This window comes from Cardiocondyla obscurior, linkage group LG05 (assembly GCF_019399895.1).
Source record: "Cardiocondyla obscurior isolate alpha-2009 linkage group LG05, Cobs3.1, whole genome shotgun sequence".
NCBI lineage: Eukaryota > Metazoa > Arthropoda > Insecta > Hymenoptera > Formicidae > Cardiocondyla > Cardiocondyla obscurior.
The window spans coordinates 5,693,494-5,720,634 of NC_091868.1; the positions used below are offsets into that span (position 1 = coordinate 5,693,494).

At 37.7% G+C, this 27,141-nt stretch overlaps 4 protein-coding genes across 5 annotated transcripts in view; 3 read left to right on the forward strand and 1 right to left on the reverse strand.

Annotated features, from left to right (window-relative positions):
• Positions 1-27,141, reverse strand: part of LOC139102461 (cilia- and flagella-associated protein 298) — a 46,882-nt gene that overhangs the window by 14,056 nt on the left and 5,685 nt on the right. The gene's annotated exons all lie outside the window — the stretch shown is intronic.
• On the forward strand, positions 5,216-8,471 carry Teh3 (tipE homolog 3). The gene is made up of 2 exons (XM_070656353.1): positions 5,216-7,508; positions 8,335-8,471. Exon 1 carries the CDS (start codon positions 6,158-6,160, stop codon positions 7,496-7,498), a length of 1,341 nt encoding a protein of 446 aa, XP_070512454.1. The 5' UTR covers positions 5,216-6,157; the 3' UTR covers positions 7,499-7,508; positions 8,335-8,471.
• On the forward strand, positions 9,463-16,259 carry Teh2 (tipE homolog 2). Of its 2 annotated transcripts, none has more exons than XM_070656362.1 (4): positions 9,463-9,716; positions 9,782-10,049; positions 10,241-10,414; positions 10,722-16,259. In XM_070656362.1, exons 1-3 carry the CDS (start codon positions 9,467-9,469, stop codon positions 10,410-10,412), a joined length of 690 nt encoding a protein of 229 aa, XP_070512463.1. In that variant the 5' UTR covers positions 9,463-9,466; the 3' UTR covers positions 10,413-10,414; positions 10,722-16,259. The 2 variants fall into 2 exon arrangements, with proteins under 2 accessions (XP_070512463.1, XP_070512462.1); XM_070656361.1 differs by having other exon boundaries at positions 10,241-10,408.
• Positions 16,736-26,876, forward strand: Teh4 (tipE homolog 4). Its single transcript, XM_070656352.1, has 5 exons — positions 16,736-18,356; positions 19,496-19,706; positions 21,877-22,331; positions 22,898-23,195; positions 23,396-26,876. The coding sequence occupies exons 1-5, from the start codon at positions 18,214-18,216 to the stop codon at positions 23,672-23,674; spliced, it is 1,386 nt and encodes a 461-aa protein (XP_070512453.1). The 5' UTR covers positions 16,736-18,213; the 3' UTR covers positions 23,675-26,876.

The window sequence follows — 27,141 nt, forward strand, 5'->3', positions numbered from 1 at the left end:
TTCAGATGAGTAGGAAAGTTATTATTATTGCGAATGATGTAACGATAGACGATCGGTCGAGCGGGTCTCGATATTCATTTCCGTCTGACGGCGAAGAAAGCATCAGTTACCGCGTAATACAGCTTCCCGTCAGCTACGTCGCTAAAATTGTGTAAATGCTTTTAAGAAGGATGTCAACCGGATCGCAGCGGCTTCCATTAACACGGCGAATCCAGTTTATTGTACGCTCTTCGATACTTTGCCTCGCAATGTAGCTGCGAAATGTAGAGCACGGGTTGCATTTCGCGAATATCAAGTCCAATCACGTTTAAATTTAGTTTGAGAAATTGAATTTTGTCTCTGATTAATAAAAAAAAAAAAAAGGAAAAAAAATCTAAGTGACAGCACAAAGAAAGAGAGCTGAGCTTGTCAGTGTGCTATTAAATAAATTGATGAAAAGAAAGTCCACATCTATCTCCGATTAAGTTTCTCTAAAAAAGATTAATTGATTCTCTATATTAAAATATATAATTTGTGCCAATTTCAATTATTATTGTTATTTTTTAATTAAATTTACCGCGAACGGACCGCTATTGTACTATGTCTTTTTATCAGCTGCGTGGCACGAAATGCCACACTGGCCTAGTGAGACAGATTGACCTTAACGTAACAAGGGACAGTATCCAGACTGATACGTCCCTCCCGTTGGAGAATTTTATGGAAAATTGGCCGGTAGCCAATGAATCAAAATGTGGGCCGGCTGTTTTTATGTCATCGAATGTAAATGACGCTGCCAAATCTTCGCTAATTATCAGAATCGTACGAACTGGTACTAATCCGACTTTTTATTTTGGCAGAGGCAAATTTAAAAAAAAAAATAAAAAAACTTTTGTTCCAATAAAAGTGCATATATCGAACGTCGACATAGAATAAAGGTCACGATCACAGAATTGATTTTATAGAACTTCTTTAATAACTTAGCAAAGTTGCAATATTAAAAGTGAAGAGAGATTAAAAAATTCCTAATAAGTTAAATTGTAAATTTTATGAATACGTGTTTATCATTATCGCCAAAAAAAAAAAAAAAAAGAAAAAGAAAAAGAATAAACTTAAAACTTAAAACTTTTCTCAAGATATCCAAGTGAAAAAAACGTGACGAAAATGTTCGCGTACATTAATGTTTAACCGCACCGGCGCTACATTTTCCGCAGAGTTCGAAATACGGAAGAGCCGAAGGGATGGATTATTGGAGATATCGGACGCCGTTTCTATTTATGGGCCAGAATGCGCGCGCGAATGGATGCAAATATATCTTCTCGGACGAGTCGGTACAGTATCTGACGGCACAATCTTAACACCCTTTCCAATTCCTACTAAATTAACGACACGTTCAAAATTAACTGCACGTGCTTAACCCACGTGCCGCTCGTTGTCGGCTTCTATTCTGGACGTGTTCCCAATGACAGACATTCGAGCGGAATATCGGGACAATTGAAGAAGGCAGCCGACAATTCAGAATTAGAACAGTAATTAGGACATTCCCAGGATTCCTGTATTTAATCAGCTCCCGCGAATGACTCGGCTAATTAGATCGGCGACGCAACGATGTAAGGCAAAGAGCGCTAAGGAGCAAGAATCAATCGATTCTACGGCTTTTATCGCCCAGGCCACTGTTCGTGACGTCAGTGCGCGGAGGGCCGTCGTTTCTTTTGCGGAGGATCGCCGTTAATCGAAACGAAAAGAAGGGACGGTGAGACGACGCGGGACGCGTGGCACCCGGATGAACGAACGGAAGGATTTCGGCGCCCGAGGGTGAAACGACTTGTTTTATCAGCGAGACCGGGTTATCAGACGATTCTCATTCAGGTCGATCTTTTTACTGGCACAATTTGTGACGAGGCGCCCACTGCCCTCTGATTGACGCGTGGGTGGCACGCCGGCACGAGAGCGTGGATGTGCGTGCCGCCGAGGGTTGCTCGCGATGACACAACGATGGTGTTGGTAGCAACGGGGGATGTATTGATTTTCTGGTACAATACGGCAACTGCGAGGTGGAGCCTTTGCAGCTCCAGTACGGCTGTCCCACCGCCATATTTGTTTCCCTCGGCGGATCAGACTGCGGAAAGAGGATTTTCTGCGGTTTACACCGGATTGGCGAATCGTCCCACCATTGCGTAAGTACAGGCCGAAGATCTAGACGCAGTTCCGCGGACGTTCTCCGTTCGTTATCATCCCCCGCGAGGAGCGCGGACTCCGAGCGCCGTGGCATCTCCTACGACCGAGCAGCTGACGAATTCGCGCTCGACGCGAAGCCCGCGTAAACTACCCGTGACGAGTGTTTGACAGGTGATTATCTCTCGGCTAAAAGTACTGCCGCAACTTTTTTCAAGGTGTGCCCGGAGGTTCTATATGTTCGATCGTATTTTTCGCCGTTCGATCGGCCCACCGCGTGCCGCGCGAATTCACGACGCTATTGCCGGCTGATCAATGAGAAGTGCAGGAAAGTAACGAGTCCTTTGTGCAAGTTCTCGATAATGATTACGTTGGTAATGATCTATTAGTGAGTTTGTGACGCTCTATAATGTTTGTGAGGGAAACGATTTAATATCACAGATAGTTCTTTTTTTTACCAACGTGTACCTTCAGTGAATATAATTTACGCGGTCAAGGAAAAAATGACGTAACGCTTGGAAAGTAGCTAAACAGCTTTTTTTTTTTTAATGACTTTTTCAATGTAACTTTGTTTCTCGCAAGATTAAAACGATACCGGCATTAAATAAAAGTTCCAATTAAGGAGTAGACTGCTCCATTTAATTCTTCACGTAATTACGTCTCTGCTGAAACGAATAAGCGATACGTAATCTTTTTTTTATCGGAGGAAATTTTATTTTATTTTTTTTTTTACGCCACGGAAAACTATCGTGAATTATAAAGAAATGGAATTACCCGAGTGCGGTCACGTTTGAAGTCACTATTACCAGACACAGTGCGATCGATTATTCATTCTTGGCTACAACACGTGTCAATCACGCGTTCGCTTGTTCGATTGAACGAAAAATCAAATACGTTCTTTTCCCTTGCTTAATTCATAAGATTTATTAAACATTCAAGTCGCACATACAGCTTTCATAAAATTTATTTCAAAAAAAATTAAAACAAAAAAAAGAAAGAAAAAAAATAATACAAACTAGTATGAATCAATTGTAATATTATATCCGGTATTTTATCGTAACGTGCATGTTTTTATATTTTATTACATTCTTTTATTACGTTACTTCTCATTGCGTGATAAAACATACGATAAGTTGGGTATTATGTCGAGCTGTGACATTAGCCGCGAGTATTATAGATAAGTATCTTTAGCTTTTGTGTAACTAGATGTGTAAAACATGTTCTGTAACATCGATAGGTGGAATATTATCGAGTGATAGGAATGACGCCTTATGATGGTCCACCGCGCCGGTTCGCAATTGAGAATACATACGGAAATATGTTCGCGTTGCGAAAGGTCTTTGCGCTGAATAATTTAAAAGCAGGTGATCGATTCTCAGGTGAGCCGCGGAGACGCGACAAACTATTCCAGTCGACCTCATTTAAGATTCGATCGAACCGCACAATTATACCGCGTAACATTGATGCGCATTTTCTTCGACGCTACATATCTGAAATTATCTGTTTATAAACTTGCAAGCTTCTATAAAAAAAAAAGAATATAATAGGAGAAATTATGTTCTACAATTACCAACACAAGTTTTTTTTTCTTTTTTTTTTCTTTCTTTCTTTTTTTTTCCTTTACTTGAATGCTCTCGGACATTATTAGCTCTAGCCTCTGGAGAATACTTGTTTGTTTCTAATCTTTTTTTTTATCAAGGCACACATCTGTGGCTTAATTATAATGAAAAAGTTATTTTGCAAATTGTAGTTTGCTTTATGAAAAACGCAACAATATGTAAGGAAATTATTATAATAGTCGCAGGTGTTTCTCGTACCGGTCGATATAAAAAATTGATGTTGACACGATTCGAGTTGCGTGATTCCATGCGAATGTTAGGCGAGAGTACGACACGTGTTTATTATGCATTGGCGGAAAACCGCGTAAAACGAAGGCGCCATGCCGTCTCAGCCTGGCGCTCGATAAAATTACATCGCGAACACCATAAGTCTTATTTTGTTACGCTCTTTCGCTCACGTTTTGTCAGCGTTTCTCTCGTGCTTTATTTTTCTTCCCCATTCTCTTTCTATTCCGATTAAACTATCACATGTTGCGAAGGTCGTTAGCAAAAGTGTGTCACGATATTACAACAGATTCATTTTGTGTAATAAAATGCAGAAAAAAAAGGAAAACTTATTCCTAGAATGATTTCTGCGCGACAAAAATGTCTTTTCTGATTATCAAAGGAGGTCGTATTTATAAAGCCTTTGTAATGTCAACGTTATAGAAAAGTCTGAAAAGAAATTACACGTTGTACATTTACGTTTGCATGAAATAAAATATTTTATGCTGCTTTTAGAGGCATAACGTATACTACGATATTACAGAAAACACGTAAAAGTTTACGACTGGTATTCCAGTTTCCCTTCAGAACAGTCGCCGGAAATTGTTTTTAGCATTAATCTACAAAATATTAAAATGATAGCCAATATATGAGTAATCACGTAGTTCTGTTTTCCCTTTTTTTTTAAATTGCAATTGGAAAAGTACAGAAGATAAAGACAAAATTACATTGTGCTAGGTATTGTTGATCAATTTAATGGAGCGCATGTGAACCGAATGGTTGTCGACCTAGTTTTGCTTTACATCTAGACTTCTTAGGACTCTTTACCTAAGCCATCACTTGCGAAGCATATACATACAATCTAAATTAGACGAATGCAGAGCATTATTCCGTTTCGTATTTCGGTGCTCTGCTTTAACCTACTTTAATCTGAAAAATAACTCTTTTTGCGATTTCTCTCAACATTCTCGATTATTTTTGTAGAAAAATAATTTAAAACTTTAACCTTTTGCTAACTGGCCTTTTTTAATTTAATCAAACAAAAGTAATAATAATAAACCTTGAATCTTTCGCAATTAAGTCACAGAATTGTTTGAAAAATTCGACAATTTGTATTCTAATGATACTTATTCACATAATCATCATCTAACGATTCGTGCAAAAATTAAAAAAAAAAAAAAATAAAATAAAATTGTTAAGCTAAGGGTTCCACACGAGTTGGAAACCGCCATCTCTGGAGATCACCCTGCATCATCCCTTAGACGTCTTCGTGGCCGTGACGTCAATTGCGGTAACGCGCACGGTACCATTGCAGTCCAGCGGCGCGCAGTCGCGTGGTACCGCGATCAATGCGCGTCTTTTGCACGAGGGTGCCGTCGGCGCATATTACACGAGGACCGAGACAGAACATGCGCGCGGGTGGACTCGTCCTGCAGTAAAAAGGAAAGATTCACGCGCGTGGAAAACTTCTGACGTGGAATCCGATGACGCGAACGCACGCTCGCGTCTCTGCGTGGTACGGGATTTGATAAATTCGCAATTCGGCCGAAAATAAAAAAAAATAAAAAAAAAAATAAAAGATAAATAAAAACCGACGTTGAAAGCTGTTCCAGCGCTGCGTGGTGTTTGGTGACGTGATACGGAATGCCGCGACGACCTGTTTTCGCGTACGGGCTAATTCTGCAAGATGTAAAAAACTAGTGCAAACAAGGAGTCCCGACGATTTAATTTCCGATGATCTAAACGGTCAGCTCCGATTAATAAAACTGCTTCGATTAATATAATTTTCAATCGAATACAAGTGCTGTGGAACTTATTGATAAGAGCAACTTCGGCTTACATAATAGCCCGTAACGATAACGACATGCAGGACTTGAAGATTTTTATTCGGCGTATTTTACGAGAGTCAGAATATTAGAAAACGCAATCTATTTTAGCTCTGCAGATGTTGAAAAAATTATTGTCGAGAAATAATACGAACGTATGACGAATAATATAAGAACTTTAGATAGCTGTTTAATCACCGTCGAGTTGTCTTCATTCAATTTAAGTGCATGGAAATTCAAATGAGCGGCGTTAAACAGCCGGTTTACCAGCGTACGCCAGTCACGCTTTAGTCCACGTAAAATGAACAAGTCTACGTAGATAATTGATTGACGAGCGATCATTCGAACCGGAGCAGAATGCCGAAGCCAGTTCCAGTGGAAAATCTGGTGATACCGCCGCAGGATGGGCGTATTTGCGGCACAATCTGCATTTGCCAGATGACGATGGTGCTATCCTCAGTCGCGTTAGTGTACCTGACGGTCGCGATCTACATGCCTAGTGGACGGGCGTTTCAATCGGGCATTAGCGAGATACCTGCGATGTGCACGACGATTCGAGCGGTAAACGCCGACAATTGCGATTGGGGCAGCTGTGGCGAGTGGTGTCTATCTAAAACCTCCGGACCTTGCGTGCAGATCCACGTAAATTTACGCCATAACGGATCCACGATCCTCTTAGCGAACTGTACAAACACGACGAACAAGACGTGCTACGGTATTGATCAGGAAAATGCGAAGAAGTCTAAATGCATCGCGGACGAGTGCCGCAATCTGACCGGCACGTTTAACTGTACCGCGGGCACTTGCATCAATATCACCGACGCCTTCGAGTGCATATTCCACGACACCGACCCGCCCCTCAAGTGCTCCGGTCGTCGTGGCAAAATCACCTGCAGAGATATAGACGGCTTGTTCAACTGTAACCGAGGTACCTGCGAACGAATACGCACCCCCTACAACTGCGACCGCAGGTGCGTCGATATCCCGACCAGGAATAAAAACATGATTCTCCTGAGCGGCGACAAAGTGTATCTGAGCCAGTGCGAACGAGCTATAGACGTAGAAAGCAGTCGGGAAATCTGGCACGAGGATCGCGGCGACATTATGATGGCCTCTTGCCTCGGAATTTTCAACTCTACGTTGGGCGTGGAGGCGGTGGATTGCATCAACGGCTCCGTATTGGAAAAGGATTTGCTGAGCGATCTGACGAATTTCACATACCTGTCCTATCTAAACATATTTGCCACAAAACCGCTGGACAAGGACAACATAATCGCGCCGCCGGAGCAAAGCCTGATTATCGCTAACGAGAGCAAACTGTTGATCAACCTCGAAGGATGCGTGAACACGCTTCGGGACGAATGCAGAGATTTTCTTCACGAGTACGGGAAAGACGGGTCTGATCACAACGCGCGTGCTAGATTCCCGTGTTACTATGCCGAGGATAACACGGGCATCGTCGTATCACGATTCGACTTGGAAACCACCTACAAAGAGTTCTTGATCGCGCTAGTGTTGCCGAGCGTTCTGTTTGTCGTCAGCTGCCTAACTCTGATTTTCTGTCAGAGGACGGTCGTCGTCGGGGACGATGCTAAAATGAGGTTCAAGGGCACACCTGGCACCATGGTCTCGATAGAGAGGAGCGCGTCGGGTAACTTAGGGGATGCTGGCGGAGGAGACTCCGTCATGGCGCTCTGAGATCCGTCACGTAAGACATGTTTTCGGCAAAAAAAAAAAAAAAAAATATAGTTGCGTTCTGAAGCATGGCGTTAATTAGTTGCATCGCCCGAATCAATCATTTCACATTAAAAATATGTTTAATCCAATTTCTTCTGTAGGTACTACGTAATTTATAATGCTTTTTATAAATTAATTTTATATAATAATTTTTAGTTTTAATAGTTTTACATTTTTATATACACACACAAATCATTTTCATCTTCGATAATATAATTTAATTATATTGATATAATTTTATCATATAAATTTTATTATATAAAAAATAATATTAATATAATAATATAAATTAATAATTTAATAATATAATTATTTAAAATTACGTCTTTATTCTCCTTTTTCTGTCTCGTTAAAACAGTATTTCAATAATAGTTTTGTATACCTGCTACAACAATAAGTTTTATACTAAATTTATTTTTATCATTGTGCAAATTTCTAATAAATTTAAACCATAAGATAAATGCCATAACATAATATAAAGATAATAAAGAATGTAATTTTAATAAAATTTGACCTAAAATAATATATGTGAATTAAATTATTTTCTAACGCAGAGTTTTTCCCACAGCATTACTCATCAAAAACAGTTTAACACGTATTTTTCTTTTTTCTTAAATAAGAAAATTATTAATGAGATTAAAACAGCAGATGCAGTCAACGTTTATGCATTTGAAACATTATTTACAACATATTGAAATATAAAATTAAAGAAACGGACTTGCGACGTACTTATTAATAGACAGTTGCAATTATTTCTTATTAATATTGCAATATAGATTTTTATGTTGTGTTAACAGGCATTCCCCTCCTGGAGGAGAGTCCGGCTCGTCAGTCGATATTCTCCCTGCGCGGGTATTATTGAGGTGTGGGGAGGGGGGGAACGCGTGATAAAATTCTCATCTTGCAATTCAATAAAAAGCAACACGTATATATATTTCTGCAAAAGTATTAAGAAAAACGAAGCAGAAGGAAAAAACAGTCAGACAACAAGGAAATCAAGAAGAATTTATCTACTCGCACTGCCTGCACTAAATACTTGAAAGACCGCAGCACACGTATGCTTATGTGACACGAGCAGGTGTTGTCACGATATTGAGCGTATAATTCGGCACGAATTCTCTCGTTCAGAAGGGACTAACAGCTCAAGAGAGAAGAATTTACTCAATTTTTCACACGTGAAATTCGTAGCTCTTAAGAGATTCCCCTTTTCTGATTGATTTGCCGCGACCAATAGCTAGAGTTTGGCAACTAAGGTGCGCCTTGTCGGCGGATGATCGACGCGAGAAGAGTTCTCGATAGACTACTTATTTTAATGATTCAACACCTTAATGTGACCGCCAGAAGTGTGAACGACGACACGAGCAACCTAGCAATATCGACGGAAGGTCGGCCTACTCAAATTTGAAGACCTTCCTCTCAAGAAGCTCCAGAGCTTAAAATTTACCAAGATAAACGCAGTTCTATATTTTGTTTAAATCTAAAAACTCGATAATTAAATAACCGTTACTTAATTACTTCTGTCATATTACAGCTTGTCCTATTTCGCAAGTTTTTCGATAAATTATTTTACTAGTTTACCATATTATATCTTGTCCAATTTTACAAGTTTTCAGATTAATTATTAAATAAATCAAATTATATTCATTAAAATTGTAGAACGTTTAATCACAGCCTTATAAATATATCATTCGTTTAAAGAAGATTATTTCTCCTTCCGCTGCAGCCATCAGAGAGAAGAAAAAAAAAAAATCGGTGTGAATGAAGGTACCGTAAGTGACCATAATCACGTATTTTCGGACGAGCTTCTATCGGCCACGTAAATCGTGTGCCTGCACGTATATTCCGAAAAGCTTTTAAGTAAATTACAAGTAGGGCCCGCGTGGCCCACAAAAAGCCGCAATCATTGATTCGGACGAATCGACGGTGATAATGGGCGTCCAGGTGGAGGAGTCTAAGATAGGCGCCATGATAGAGAAGGCCAAGTTTTATACTTCTCTCTGCCTGGGCACTACAGCAATTCTCGCGGTTTTTGCCTTCCTGTTCCTGATCCCGTTCGTTGTTGAACCAGCGATAACCACCATTCTGGCGGACTTTTCGCCGCACGCAGTCGCCTGCGTCACGACGGAGCACGTATATGCGGAAGGACTGAAAAACTGTTCGTGGGCAAGCTGTAGGGAGGGTAAGTTACTAACGTTCACATTTAATATTTCTGTGTAATTAACGAAATTGTTATTATTATTTCAGGCTGCACTTCGGCCGCGCTTCGCTGTCATCAAATTAAAGTCAACTACACCAAACTCCCGTACGAGGAGTTCGAGGCGAAGTTGACGTCGAAGCCGGGTTCAGTATCCTGGGACGTCACCGAAACGAAATTTTTCGTCAACACGGAAGGATGTGGCTATCCGCCGACAGTGAACTGTTCTCTTTTCGCGAAAAAATACGCCTACGAGAATATGGGAAAGATATTTCCCTGTTACTATAGCAGAACGCATCCGGAGACAGTCGTCGCGAGGTACGATTAGTAAAATGATACGTAACAACACGTGATCATTTTTTTTTTTTTCAACGTAAAAAAGAAACAAAGCTTCTGCCCTTTGCATACAGTATAGTCGCAATTGTTGCTTATTAGAGGACCGTTTGCAATCGGTTTGCATGATCATCTCTGATTTATAGAGATTACATACTGCTATCTTATGTCCGCAGATATTCATGGGATGAAAATCTGAGGCATTTAGTGTTAGCCCTGATTGTGCCCATAGTACTGTTCGCCGCGACACTCGGCGTGTTGTGTTATTGGTATTGTCTACCCGTGAACAAGACCTGCGGTGGATCAAGTCGAAATCTCATGGACAAGTATGCTAGAAAGGAAGAGTAAGTGTATGTATGCAGTGGCCAATGCGGGCTAGCGGAAACAGTTTTTAGGAAATTACTTTGAAAGTGCAAAATAATTGTCAAGAAAAATGGCAATTAAATATTAAAAAAAAAAAAAAAAAATTAACAAATTAAATTCTATTTTGTTCTTTTTAATTATTCTATTTTTTTTCTTGTTTTTTGACTTTCAGGTTTTTTATACAGTTTGTGGAATTTTTGTTTCAAAGTAATTCCTCAATTTATTATGGGACTTTCACATTATTTATTCTTCTCTTCTATTAATATAAATTTTCGCTCTGTTCGTTTTATACAGTATCTTGGCAGAGGACGAATTCGAGGAAGACGAAGAAGAATACTGACTGCTACCAAGGGCTCACCCCCCGGCGCGGGAGTGATCCCAGCGAAATAATCTCTGAATGGCTCCAGCATTATTTTATTCTAAATCTAAGCGACCGAGCAAGATTATTTATAAAAAAATTCGCGAAAAGCGAAAGAAACGAATCTCGTTGTTATCGCCTCTCATCAGGTTCACTTATTAAGAAGATACTTAACGCTACACCCAAATTTTTTCTCCGCTAAATCGGATTGATGTCTTCAATAAATGAAACATACTCTTAGATTTATATGACAGGGACATAAAAATATTTATCTATCTTATCTATCTCTTATTCTCGATATTTTAAACTGCACTAAGATTAGTTTTATTTCCATAAAAAAGAATGTAATACCAAATTTATTTAACGGGTTAGCATCTGGAAGAATGTATTTAAGATTTACGATGTAAAATGGGTCACGAAACACGAAAACTCGGACTTTTCAATTATCTATCAGTATTCCATGCGAATTTTGAGAGAATGTGGCTCGAAACATGCGACAGTGCCAGAAAATCATTATGCATTGATAAAACGCAATACGGTATATTAATGACCTAAATTAACTAAATAATAATATATTAAATGCTAGTACAACATAACGCCCGCTAAATTCTTCAACAACGTAGTTACGGATTCTAAAGTTTTGAAATCGGTTAGAGAAGTACGAAACAGTGACGAGGAACTTTCGTGTGTTTCGAGATCAATCGTGATAAAGGCGCGCCTTCCTATTTATATAATAAAAATTAAAACAATACGATAGTTTTTACGGCACAGATTAGATTTTGCAGCAGCATCGGGTTTAGATTAAGCTACTTAGCCGTGAATTTACGATTGATCACACAAGCTGCCCTCGTGACGATAAATCGATCGTAGAGTATTGATGAAAGCAGTGCGAGCAGTACGTAGCTCGATGCTAAGTGCAATATCTTCACTCTTCGCCGAGCTGAAGAAACAAACTCCAATGCGGACTCCTATTAGGCTAATCGCGTTACTCGCTCACAAAGTTATGCGGTTTCTAAAAGCCGCCCGTTTTAATTATCCCATTTGTGCCTCCCACCGCGATTACTTTTTTACGTAGATCGAGCTATAGCTGCTTTCGCATATTTTTAATTTTCTAAAGATAATTTAAAAACTAATTTATTTTTTATTTTGTAGGAATAAAAGAAAATAATGGCAACGTTTTGTAGAACTGAATGAGGAATGATTTACAGACTTACCGCTGACGTTGAAAAGAGTACAAAGATGCATAGAGTGGAATTAATGAAAGTGCTTTATAAAGAAAGAGGTGAAGCAAGTGACGCGGTTTGCTTTCAAAATCCGCTTCCGTACCAAGTAACGTAGGTTAAGACTAGGCTATAAGTTAAGCCTGTGAATAATATTAATCGTAATTGTATCGAAATCGATATAAGAAGATTGTTACGAATTTTTTACGCGGATGCAACTCACGTCGTGGATTCTATGGTTAAAAAAGAAGATATATAAACATACGAATATACGCGTATATATTGAATGCACGTGAACGCTGGTACGCATTGTGCGAATAGTTTATAGGCATAGATATAATTTTAAGTTGAATTTTTTGCAGGGACGCGCGAACTACATTCCGTAAGCTACGAAACGACATACATTATCGAATGCTCGCGAATCCTTCAGTAATATTAATCTCATAAAGTATAATTACTAAATTTTGCAAGAAAATACCTGCAGGTAATAATTTATTTGTGATTTTAATCGAGAAAGAAATTGCTCTCTTTTTACTCTGCAAATTATTCTTGTCAATCGGTAATTAAGTTGTGTGTTATAATTATTGGAAAAGTGGAAAAAAAAAAACAGAAAAACTTATAAAATAAACTTTAAATATTATATTAAATAATTTAAATATCGATCAAATTATAATCAGTGATAAAAGTTCCTCCTGTGCAATTTTAAATATATTTCTTAAAAAGATCTTCCTCGGTAACCGAGTATTGCGCTTTGAATTTACTTGAAGAATGCGGCACTTGACGAAATTTATTTTAGTAATGTTTGTTTCGAAGCCTATGGAAGCTATGTCGTAACCCTCTACATCTAGTATGGTTGTGAATCCTTACTCGGCCTTACTCTAGGTGTCCATAATGGAAAAGCTTCCACAAGGTGGCAATTTTCCACGGACCCTGCGTTTTGGCACTCATTCCCCACTTGAAGCTTGCTAGTCTATACATGTATAGTTTCCGTTACGATCAATCGCGCGATTGCCTTCGAATCGCAGGCGTCTGACGATTTCATGTCGCGTTACACGATTTCGTCCGACTCGAATTTTCTAGCGTCGCTATTTTTGCATGTCGTACAAGGATGAATTTTAAAAGGATACGCTAAATTTTAATTACGATATAGAATATTAATAAATGATATTTAAAAATAATCAAAATTAGAAATCAGATAATAAGCATTAATTTGAAACATTGCTAGAATATCAAATTAAAAAAAAATCAAGGGATTCGTATTTCTCTTATACTCTTTTTCGCGAGAACATTTGCTCAAGACACAATCGACGAAACGACCGTGCAAACTAAATTCGCGTACGCTTCCCAAAGCCGCAAGAGACACATCAGTTCGCCATTAACCATCCCAAAAAATTTCATTCTAAGTTAGATTAAAACTCTTATGTGATATTAAAGCTTTCAAGCGCAATACCAAGAAAGCTCTACGCGGACAATCCAGGAGCGGTAATTCGCGTATAGGCACAATTTTCGTATCACGTATCGGTTTTAGTGCCAATTGCATTCGCTAGTTCGACTAGCCAACCGCAATCGTCGTAGACAGCATTCCTAAATCGCACGATCTTATCAATCGCGACAAAAAAAAATGTTTATAATATCTTAGGAACTAGGGATCTCAAGCAGAGACGACTCTTTTCGTTAATTTTTAGAAAACGTGCGACATTGCTCCGTAAAAAATATAACGAAATTTTTAGAATTTTCTCAATCTCGAAATAATTTTTTTAAATTTAATTTTGTCTCAAAACTATTAAAAGTAAATTTTAATAACAATAATATTGTAGTGTTTAATATAATCCACGAAATAATAATGTACGTATTTAATATTTTATAAACAATGTAAATATTCAATCCCTCTTTGACGTAAAAAGATTAATTAAAAGTTAATCGAGGAAAAATTTTAATATTTGCTTGAGATCTCTCTTTAGATAGGTGAACAAATTCTAGTATAAATTTAAATAATTTATACGCAAGGGTGATGTAGAATAAATAAGCGATTAACCGAGTGATCGAATCAAGCACGAATTGATAATAAACGAGAATATTTGCGAGTTCTATTTCCACACGCAATTTAGCTATCATACTCAATCTGAAAAATCAGCAGTGCTGATTTATCTTTAATCAGCAAACGAGCATTTTTATTCGATATAATTATCTTCACGTATTGTATATTCCCTCGTAATGTTATTTGGCTGCTATAATATTCGCATTTACTATAGCTGGATACTTATCATACCGATATCATGCTCCTCTCTCTCCCTCTCTCTCTCTCTCTTTTTCCCGCCTCTTTTCTTATATATATATAAATTATAATATATAAATTATAATATAAATAAGGAAATAATTTTCAAGATGCTTCCTTTTTCTCTATTTCAACTCGCTCACCGCTTCTTACGTACTGGATCATAAATACTGTATATAATATATATACATTTACGGTGTGTATATACATATAAATCACTCGCTCTGCGATATAAACGAACTATTGTATATAGGAGATTGTACGAGTTCGTTTAAAATATATAAAAGGAATGTTTTCTGTTAGTGCTATTCCTTTTTCTCAACTTTATATTCCCATGTTTTAAAAAAAAAACGTTATATACACTTTAATTTCAAATAAATTAATTTAATTAAGTAATATAATTAGATTGAAACTCAGGATATATATAGAAGTTTAACCTTAATACAGCTCATATTAAAAGTTTTCCCGTTACCGTCTTAGTACTTTTTAAAAATAGTTTTAAATGAATGAAAACTTTTAATTTACGACATTTAAATATCTTACAACAAAAGAATTGTGACAATAAAATTCTGACGCGTTGCATTTATCGAAGTTCAACTAAGGTATTACATAAAAAATCTATCTTCACATGCATTATGCGAAGATTACATAGCTTTGAACGAAGACTTTTGACCTTTTGCTTTGAAGGCCGTAGAAATGTTAATCCGACGGAACTAACACTCCACCCTTCTAAACTGATATCGAGGGGATAAATCTAAATCGATAAAACAGATATCAACTATGTGATTCGTGGAACATTCGTATTTGTAATTTATGATGTACGATGAAAGAATAGTTTCACATATTCTCTTATTGTGTAATTAATTGTGATATCACGTGTAATATTAATAATTATATTAATTTATTCTGTTAATAAAATGCATCGAATATATTAATTTTTTTTCCAACGTTAGCAAGTCAACAAATTATATCTTTAAAATAATACAAATAAATAAAAACCGAAATATCGTCCGTAAATTTTTGTAGAAATATATTAATTTACTTTGAAAAATTAATTGTCAACAAAAAAAAAATTATCTTTTAATATTTATCGAAAAAAAAAAAACTTTTTATAAATCTGAGAAATAAATGATTAATTTTTGTTACATTGTCGTTACCATTTAGATAAAATGTACTTTAACGTTCCGGAAGTTTTGCAATTCATCCTCGTAACCACAAGATGAGATAAGTCTATGAACTGTAGGTCGTTTCACCCAGGCATTCCACCATGAAAGAGAATCTCACCCCCATGAAAAGCGCGATATACGACGGCGCAAGCTCCGTAACAAGGGAACTCACGAGTCACAGTCGGGCCGACTGGCTTGTTTTCAAACAGTCGTCGGGGGTGGTCAGTTGCATGGTTACCTCGCGCGTGTTCGCGAATCTCGTCGTCGGGATGAAAAGACTGCGATAAAGTGACAATTATTTCTTGCCCGTCGCGAACGGAAATGATTACGAGATCATTACTCTATATCGATGATCCAGCGTGAGACGTGTACCGTTTGCATATATGTGTAAAATTAAATCTTGCGGCTTAATGATACGATTTCGTTGCAATCAAGTGTTGTTTGTGCACGTAATTAGTAGTAAAGTGAAAGATATGGAGCGAGAACGATAAAAATAAGTGAAAGTTATCGCATCGGTAGTAAAGAAAAATGGAAAAACGATTCAACTATGACCCGAGGAATTTATCAAATTATTGTAAACGGAATGATTAGCTCGTTTTTGAGAAAGTAACAGTTATTCGCGTTAGCTGTGTAAAATCAGTAATCGAACAAGGATTCACCTAAACACCACTTGATATCCACGAAAAGTTAAAACACGCGATCGGCCTAAAAGTAAAGCTGCTCCGATTTTATCGGGGACACAAACGAGTAGTAGTAAATACTGGCTTAAGTCGGACAACGAATATCAAAGTTGTAAAAAAAAAAAAAAAGAAAGATACTGGCGCTGTGACTTTACTTTGATAATTTAGATGCATAAAAATAATTCAGCAAAAGGCTAATTATTTTTTCCACCGCATCGATAGTTATATATTTAATAAAAAGACACCAAATTATAATATAAAATGAAAATATAATAAACCACGCAATTTAGAACGATGGGCAAAACCAGATAGCATCACACATTTACGGCAATAATGTTCCAAGAATCCCAAAGGTATTGTCGGCAAGATAATCGCTTATTTCAAGGTTGCTTGCAAGTGGAACAGTCATTAGGGACTTTATCGTGGGTGTCCCTCGGAAAAGCGTCTCTCTAACATTGAGATCGATATCGACTATTAAAAAAAAAAAAAAGAAAAGGAAAAAGAAAAAAAAAACTGCAAAAAGCGTATTACTTCCTATTTCCTATTTAAATTAAAATGCTGATATTGCACTGAATATCTAATGAAAGGAAATTTCCCGAGGAAAAAAAAATTTTGCGTGACGAAAAATATCGATTTAAAACTTGTCGGCGTGTGAATATAATTTTTTTTAATTTAAAGCTGCTTTTCATTTGTAAATTGCATATGGCAGACGCTAGGAATGACAGAAACAAATTCTAACAACATTACTTCCAGCGGTAATGGTGGCGCAGAAATTAAGATCAATAGCGCATTTTTTTTAAACAATTGTTTAAGCGCCCACTCGACCGTGCCGCGGTAATGGGATTACCAGTATCTAATTCTATACTGTCCTATGTAGAGCACGCGCTAGTAACTACACAGCTAATGAAGTTAACACGTGGTAATTGCCCTAAGTGCATCGGACAGATCGGACGCGTCTAGCGAAAGAACGAACAGAGGAGGATCCACGTTGCGCAAACACGAGGGCTGACATCTTCTGTATTATATACGTTATTGTACACTCGGCTGACGAAGAGCTGAATCGCATCAGCTTAAATTCCGACCAAAAAGTGGAGCAGCCGCGTTTCAACCGAACTGTGAATCACGCGTTTAACGAGTCACTCGCGTGATATATTCAGAGCTCACGACTTACTTAATTCTCGGTACTGTTCAGCTGTTAACGTTGGCAAAAATCAATTAATTTACGAGAAGAAAGAAATATAAGAGAAAATTGTCGCGACGAGTTTGAAGCTTTTGGCAATTTTCGACGAGCGTCTTTTTCATTAATTCGTCACTTTCTGTCGCTGGTGAAAACAAGAGACTTTGGAGCTCGAGGATCATCTCGTGCTTTTCGAAATGGCATGACGATCGTGTATCACGACGCCACGCGTATTCGTGCCTATAAGAGAATGGTGGCTATAGCGAAATCGTTTAATCGATGGAAGTCGTGACACACATACACGCACTTGTCGACCGACTTCTACTCTGAGAACTTCTACTTTTCAAACAGAAATAGCATGCGGAAAACGAACAAAGATTCACAACGAAATATTTCGCCTGCGCATTTCAACAGATAATATTGCGAAAGTGAAAATGGAGCTGTTACGAGCAATCGATTCTTAGCGCAAAGCGGAAGGTCCGTTAATCTTTCGGCTTGTTATATATTTTTTTCTTTTTTTCTTTTTTTTTATAAAGACGACGATTAAACTTATACGAGGCTGTTATAGTACGACGGTAATAAAATATCGATGTAAAGTCGCATGTTTTTTACGTAATGTGCACTGAGAGGAAGCAAATACGATATTTATGACTGACATGGAAATGGATTACCAAATATAAAAAGAATTATCTTTTAAGTGATAATATATTAATAGAAAAATCAAAAACTTATTTGAGCCAATGAAATAATTTTTCAACAAGTCCACCGCTGAATTTATTTGTCTTTGGGGGTTGCGTTCGATATAAATGTATATATACATTTAAGATCGGAGTGGAAGTAAAACCTGTGAAATTATAAGTGAAGAAATTCATTGAAAGAGCTATTATTAAGTACTGCAAAATATCACGCGATGGGCAGAAAACAGAAACGCCGTATGATACCGGAACAAGATCGTAAAATTTGCGGCAGCATATGCTTCTTCCAGTTCACCTTTGTAATCAGTTGCGTGGCTTTGGTTTACCTCGGCGTAGCCATCTATGCACCGTCATACAGGTAAAAAAAAAAGAAAAAAAAAGAAAAAAAAGAAAAAAAAAAAGAAAAAAAAAGAATTAAAATGCGAACTTGAACATTTTTCCTAATACGTCAATTAAGTTTTCTTCAAGATATATATATGATTAATAAAACTTATTAACTTTCACTTATGTATCCAAAGAATCAATCTGTTCCTTAGCGAAAATATCTTGCAGAAAATTAGATTATCCACTGCGTAATATTAAAGAGAAATTACCGAGATGTTATTTGAACCATAAACAATTCATAGCCGCGGCGAGGGTTGCAGCTTCCCGAGTGGAAATTGATTCCTAACGTTACCTAATAATTAGCTAGCCGATTCGTTGTTCATCTCGTGGCTGTCTAGCAAAACTGTCCAGAATTGAGCCAGAAAGATAGCAACTCGGAACGTACTAAGTATTAAATAATTATCGCGAGTTAATAACGAGCTAGAAAAGTTCGATATCTAAACGTTTTTCGCCACGTGCTAAGTCTGCTGCGCGTCTTGACCTATCCCGGGTCCGCCGACAGCCGCGGTAGGGTGAGTACGTGCGTGTGTTAACATTTGGCCGGCACCTTGCGCTCGAAATTCGCAAGGTGGAGGACGCGCGGGGCAGCGGACAGCGAGAACCGGTTTGCCCGACGGATTCGGCAATCGACCGCCGCGGTAGCGTTAGTACGTGCGTGTGTTTTCATCGGCCGGCAGTCCTCGCGTTTTCCAAGTTCGCAAGGTGGAGGACGCGCGGGCGGCGGACAGCGAGAACCGGTTCGCCCGGCGATTTCGGCAGTCGAGCGAGCTTTGCGTAAGGTCCAGACCACAACAGTAAACAAGTACGCGGCGAAAAACATTTAGTTTATATTTAGATACATGGTCTGTGCCGGACAGTGACTAGACGACCGATGTTAGACAGATTTTGTTTCGTTTTCTTTAAATGACAACTTAATTTTTTGAAGATAATCGCTAAATAATACTTTCTCACAATTTACGGCTAGTATCAAGATAATCACGAATTAAGAAATATATTTAATCTGCGCGATGTAATTACTAGCTGCAAAATTAAATTAACTAGATAAATTTCCACTCGGGTTTGTTGCCATCAATTAATATGAAAGGCGCGTTAACGATGTCGGCGTAATTTCAGAGCTTTTCATACCGGCATCGAGCCGGAACCGGTGATGTGCCAGACCGTTAACGCCTCGATGGTGAATAATTGCGGCTGGGCTAGTTGCGGCGAGTGGTGTTTATCGAAGACGAGTGGCTTTTGTCCTCAGTACCACGCAACCGTGAGGCGTAATGGCACGGATGTGATTTTCGAAAATTGCACCCAATTCAGCACCATCTCGTGTCCTCAGGTGCGTAAAAATGATAACGGCGATACTTCACCGTAATCTTTCTTATTTTTTGCTCGAACGACCGATATCTATACAGTGTAAAAACCGCTGAAGGAACGCTGTTAACGATCCGCGTAATCCACGTAGATTTTTGAAACAATTATATTATAAGATCTTATAATTTTATGATCTCTCTCAATATTCTCTCGTTAGACACAAACCAGTTATAATCTCGTTTAATTACCCAATCAACTCGGAAAACTGTGGTAAAAGCCTTTCTCGGAAAAGACAATAACGAGCTTCGCTCGCATACTTTCCATTGACCATAATCCCTGGAACTTGCTCCATTTGACGTAGCATGAAAGTTTTTCTCGAGTAGGAAGAACGCGCGGTTTACCCTTCGGATTTTGATCACTTTATTTCACGGTCCGTTCCCAACCAAGCGAGCGCGATCGTAAGCCTCCATACGAACCGATGCTTTCCCGGGGGCGTAGGTTTCCATCTTGCGGGAATATTACATTTTTACTGAAGCAGTAGAGTCCAATTTTTTTCACCGCGCCGCCAAATGTCGATCGAAGAGATGTTACGGAAGATTCATACGAATTGCATAAGAACTAAATGTACTGAGATACTTGCTATATTACTCGAAATTATTTTCTTTATCAATAGCCCCTTGCAAGCTTAATGCTCGTTTTACATGTAAAAAAAAATTATTCAAGAAAAAAAAAAAATACAAATTACTTGTCAATCTAAGGATCTTAATCAATATTTTTCAATTTCGCAATCTTTATCAGATTCAAAATGTTTTTAATATGTTAAATTATATTTATAAAATACAACTTGATTAAATAGGATTTTATTTTATTGTGAATATAAAAAAAAAATTTTTTTTTTAATTTATAACTGAAAAATTAAGAACTTTCTAATTATTTTTATAAAAATTGCGCTTTGTTTTCGCCTTGCTTTTCAATTTCCATTTCATCTCATGTTCTTATTATCTCCTCTATATAACGATCCATCAACTAGAAGGTATCGATTACAGTCGAGATGGCTTCCCGTTAAGAGGAAGCTAAACCTTTTGCAAAATTCACGAAGAAAAAATGCCATTATAAAATCCATTGCGTACAATCCTGGCAACATTATAACGTCATCCGTCATCGAGAAGTTTCAAGGAAAAAGCTTCCTTCTTTCATAACTTTGCGAGCAATATTAACTACTTTCGTTGTTAAATGCGATTATTTAACGAACATTACGAAGGCGCGCTGGTAAAAATAGACATGATAGATCGAAGATGCAAACAACGTGACATAAACTTTCACTGTTGTAGCGGCGTTGTGCAAACAACTCGCCATTCTGTCAACAGCATTCACACGTTAGAAACCTTATTTGCAGAAAGTTGTTATACATATATCCTGCGCAAATTGAAAATTCATTATGCTAAAAAAAAAGTAAGATATTCTTTCTCTCTGAGAATCGCGTTAAAACAATATCGTAATTAAAATTTAATTAAATTAAACGAGCAGACTTGTTGAATATATTTTGTATTTTAAATTCTAAATGTTAACGAGTTAAAGATTCTATTTTTTTTATATTATTTGATCGGATGAATGGTGCTCAGTCGAAAGGCTGAAGGGCTCGAAATTATCGTAAAAGATAGCTAAAAATACCCGATGTTCATGATTCTAATTTAAAGCAAAAGTCACGTGTTGGGAGGATACGAGAGCACCCCCGAGGGAGTGCCCTATGAATATGAATTTAGGCGCACGGCATCGTATTATATGCTGACCGTTAGTACTTTGCTAACAGGCCTGAAACTTTCTGAAAGTAATGGGATTTAATTAATAACGTTGACGAGAAAGAGTAATGATCTGCAAAACATACACGACGGAGCCTTTTACATCCCTGTATCGATAATACCATACCCGACAAATTTCCATAATAACTTTCCTAGTAAATTAATTATTTTAATTACAAAATAACAGTTTTATCTTTTTCCGGACATTCTCTATTAAAATAAAATATTAATATTACAGTAGATTTACCTTTGCGAACATTGAAATAAGAGCTACCGTTTCATTTTCGCGCAGCAACTAAGCAACAAAAAAAAAAAAAAAAGAAATTTAATTAATTACATTAATTTTAAGATTTTTAATATTAAAAGTTCAAACTTTAAAACGAGAAACGTCGGTAGGTAAATATGAAGAGCGTGAAAAGGTACAACTGTAACAACGGCAGCGAGTGCAGCATGTTGACGGGGGTGTTCAACTGCAGCCTCGGACATTGCTCGAACATGAGCGAACTGATGCTGTGCCATCACACGGCCGACGGTATTACCATTGACAGCGAAAAGGATAATATGAAACTGAACGGTTTCTTCAGCTGTGTGCACTCCAGATGCACAAAGATCAAGAACGCTTTCACCTGCGACCGATACTGCCCGAATATCACCACTAGCGAAGTGAACGTGTACCTGATGCAGGACGATAGTATCGTATCGGCTAGGTGCTCCCGTGGCATGGCCTTAAACAGAGCGAACGGTAGCCTACCTGGTATTAGATTGGACAAGCCCGTTAAAATCTGGGACGAGCACAACGGCAGTATAATGGCGAGCTGCTTCGCCGTAACGAAGAATACCAACGTAATCAGGTAACGACTGATATTAATATTGAGAATTCGTTGCGATCAAATTTTTATATATTTTTTTTTTATTTCACGTTAATCATATTTCTTCCAAGCCAAAAAGTTGAAACTTTATTAAATTGTTAAAGAGGAAAAGAAAAAGATAAGGATGGCAATGACGGAAAAAGGGAGTAAAATATTGGGGTGTAACCAAAGTCGCAGGATCAATGGTTGCTATGGAAATACCCTATACTAGTCTATAAGAAGCGGATGTAGAGAAACGACAACATTTTTGCGTAGACGTAATTGACCCCAATAAGACAGCTTTCACGAGAATGTTTCGTTTCATTTCATATCCTCTTAAAAAAATTTTAGCCAATTAAAAGTTTACGTTTGAATTAAAACTTTCTTGATTAAAAAAAAAAAATGTGCGAAAATTGTGACGTTTTATTATGCGTGTGGAAAAGAAGTATCTAAATTTAATTTACACGTCTGTCATTTTCATTCTTATCTTTTTTTTTTTTTTTTTTACGAAGATTGACAAGATTGCTGATGTGCGCTAACATCGTTGTTATTCGCGTTGATTTTCGCAGCACGGAGGACTGCGTGAACGGCACGTTGTTGAACGATATTCCGATTCCCGAACCGTCCATTAATTTCACGAGCTTCCTAAAAATTTACGAAAAAAGCCTACGACATCCGGCGGATCCAACAAACGCTTACGTTCCACCACAGCAATCTTTAACGATTTATAACAGCTCGCGATTGTACATCAATCTTGAGCGTTGCGTCAACACTTTGAGAGGGGAGTGCAAACAATTCCAGATCAGCCACGGCCGTGACGGCGACAATCAAACCGCACAGAGTAGATATCCCTGTTATTACAATAAGGTAAGATATTCTCTATCTAAAAATTTAAAGAACATTAGATTACACACATTCGATTCAGATAAAAAATTTTTCTCAGCGCTAGCAATTACATTTTTAAAACAAATTTTTAGTAACAGACACATCTCAAGCGTAAATTTGTAATTTTTTTTTTTTTTTTTAATTCAAAATAATGTCCGTAATTTTTATTTATACGAATGCAGAACGACTCGTTATTCGTCGTTGCACGTTTCGATCTGAAGAAGACGCGAACGGAGCTGTTGATTGCCGTTATCGTGCCAGCTGGACTGTTCGTCATCAGCGTGATTACCCTGATTATCATTTCGCGATCGGTGCAGGTGGGAGACGACGCGAAGATGCGATGTAGATATTGTGCCGATAAGCAGGAGATCGAGGGAGAAGACGAAGGGCTCGTGGAGGCGACGTCCTCCGCGACGCAGAGTCAAGTCAACGAGAACGAGATCAGAAGTATGGCCCTTTAGCAGTACAAGCCGCTCGGCGCGGGCACTACGCTCGGTTACGAAAGACTGCCGTTGATCGACATGGACGAAGCTGAGGATTCCCTTTAGAAGAAAATGCGACATTTAATTTTCGATGAACGCCGAACAGAAACCATCCGGTGAGAAAACTCTTTAAAAAGCAAACGTTTAAAGACGAACGAACAATACACGAATCGAAGCTAAATTCTCGGACGGACATTAACGTCGTCTTCCGAATTAAGAAGTGTAATTTTTTTTCTATCGGTTACAGTTAATTATCGTAACATTACGCAATAGCGCGGACGTTGCGACGCGACGTGACTGAACGTTGTGCTTGAAGTGAAATTTAATTCAAGTGATCTCTGCCAATGAAACTCGAAAGTAGCCCACTTGGGGTCCAAGTTAATATAACCGACTCTCTAATTATTTATCGACCGGATACATTTATATGCTCACTGTTGCCTTCGATGTATTGCTATCACTTTGTTTGCGCGTATAACAAACGGATTGACGCTGGTGTTGCAACAATTGATACGTTGGTTTAAGATGTTACCTCCAAATGCATATATATATTTAGGAAACTGTTATTAAGATACGTATATGTAACGTATAATTGTTTACTACCGCCGTGCTTTAACAAATGGTATCTAAAAACGATGGCAATCAACAGCTATCTCTGTGTAATATGTATAGGCCAAGTGAAAGATAAACTACTCATTAATCAACGAAGACATAGAGGATTAAGTAATGAAACGAGCAAGTAAACGCAATTTTTGCTACAGCACTTCGCGAAAGAATCTTTTTTTTTTTTACGCGAAACGAGCAGGCTTATTTCGATGAACGATGGATAGGATGATACGGCGACTAAGTGCTCGTTTAATATTCGGTTATCAACGAACGTGTGTTTATATATTTTCTACGTCTACTTATTGTGCTACACTGCAGTTTAACTCCTTATATTACTATGATTAGATACGTCTGATATCGCTGATGAAAACGCTTAATGCGATTTCCTATTTCTGATATACGAACTCGAGTACTACGACTGCCTATGTGTAAATTATAGTTGTACAGTATACTGTGCTACATACTTGCATTAGTACCTTGAGGTGTAAATATAATGATAATATTTATGGATAAATTAACATGCTTTCAGCGAGACATTTATACATTCGTGGTAATCAACGTTGCCTCAATTTTCGTGCCAGTTTCGTGTCAGCGTGTGTTTAAAGTCAATCAAAAAAATATAAACCATCGTAATAAATATTCGAAATATTTGATACATTTAACAGATATGCATTAATTAGAAATATAAATTTTTATAATGAGAAGTTTGTAATTACGCAAATGCCATAAAAATTTTTTTTTTTTCTTTTTAATTACCGAATTCACATTTTTACTCTTTTTCAACGTTTATATTCCTATTGAATAAAATACGAAATAAATTCTTTTAAGATAAATTATTTGCGTTATAAAAAGAAATAATTTAATTTGACGTCCGATTTTTATTCTTATGACAATATTATTCTTGAAATTAATTTATTAATTAATACAAATTTATTTTTACGTTTTAATCAAAATTTATGAAAGAACTCATAAAAATACTCATAAAGCTCAGTAATGTAAAATACAGTTTAAATAGGGAATGACCTAACATACTTTCACGCAAGTAAATATACGTGTGCACGCAACATGAGTAGCTAAAAATAATCAGGCAACAAGAAAGAAAAAAAGACTTTTCTAACATCACTATACTTTATGTGCCTTCTTCCGCTTTCGATGGAGCCAACGAAGTGTATCTATTCATTAATATCTAATCTACGATCCGCGAATACAACCAAAAAGCACAAACTCGAAAAAACTATTTTTTTCTTTTTTCTCGGAATTAAAAATCGTAATTACGTTACTTTTGTCTTTTTTTTCTCTGCAAAATAGTGATTTGCAAATAAAAGTTTAATCTCGCGTGCACTTCTTTCTATCTAGAAATCAGGTTCTATCTATTGTACGCTTAAAGGGAGTTATGGCATTTGCTGCGCCGACGGCAGCTAGCTAACGTGACTTTGGAGTCGTGTGCGTCGAGTTTCACGTGTGCCGCGTGTATGTACCGCGCCGGCCGGATTGCCGATGACCGATTTCCCTCCGTTCTCTTATTCCCTGTCTCTGTCGCCTAGGATTTACGTACTTTAGCCGCTGTCGTTGCAGAAAACGCCGTATCTGCTCTTCGGTGTACGTTAATCAAAAATAGATGTGATTGACATATAATATTTCGATCTTAAAAACAAAGAAAGGGACGGTAACGAATGATTAGAATAATTAACGAAAAAAAAAATCTTTGAAATGATTCTTGGAACATACCGATTAAGGGAACAATGCAGAATGAGTAGTTGTTGGCAGAAATGAATATGCGATTGCGCTACTGATGAACGATTGTGTATTGTATAATTAATTTTCTCTCTGATTAGAGAAAGAGCTAAAATCGTCTTTGTACACAACTACGGCTAATAGCATAGTATAAATGTATATAAGTGTAAAATTTTGTGGTAGGTCTTTGTGTTAAATACGTTTGTGATATATGTAAATGTGCCGATTGCACAAAATAATTTTATTTTTTTTTTTCTAAATAAAAATCTCTTCATGTGCAAATTACGGTATTCTTTCTACTATTTTATATTTAGTAGAAGAAACCATGCGCGCGTCATTATATTTGGTAACATTAATTAATTATAATAATTTCTTAATAATAATTACAATTAATTTATGGCTGACGGCGTGTTGACGCTTCACTTACATTTGTTGTCTTCCAGTTAGATTAGGTTAGGTTATCGTTCATCCTTCCATCCTTCCATCCTTCCTTCCTTCTTTCCGTGGGAGTAGTCTGGATTATCCCAACGTGTTGCAGCACTTCAAACCACTTGGAACTATATTACACTGCTCTGCTTTTTTTTTTATGATCACAATCACTGTCACTAACACTCACTCGAGAGACGAACGCCCGAGAGAATGACGGTGGATTATCGCGGCGATTTTTAACGATTTAGATAAGGAAGCGCGACGAACGATCAGCTACTGTACGAATTTCCAGTCTCGATATTCGTGGCGTTGATCACTTCCGCTGGGGTTTTCACTCGCGTCGTCCTCGAGCTCGAGACAAAAAGCGATGTAAAGCGAGGTCCTTTCAATTCTTCGGTCGATTCTCGGCGGAACGAACGATGTCAAGAAGTTGCGTCAACCGGCGAACGAGACGGGCCGCGATACAAAATGTTCTCCGCGCACTTTATCTCTCTCGAGTTCCTTTAAAAATCACTTTCTCAAAACGGAATGAGAACCTCGGACGCGACGAAGAAGACAGACGAGGCGCGAATCTCTTCCCGCTTCTCCCGCGCAATTCGCGGTTGTCGGAACCGGCCGAAGAAAATCGTGATGGAAGCCGGTGGTCGGAAATGTCCGAATAATACGCGACGCAATTCACG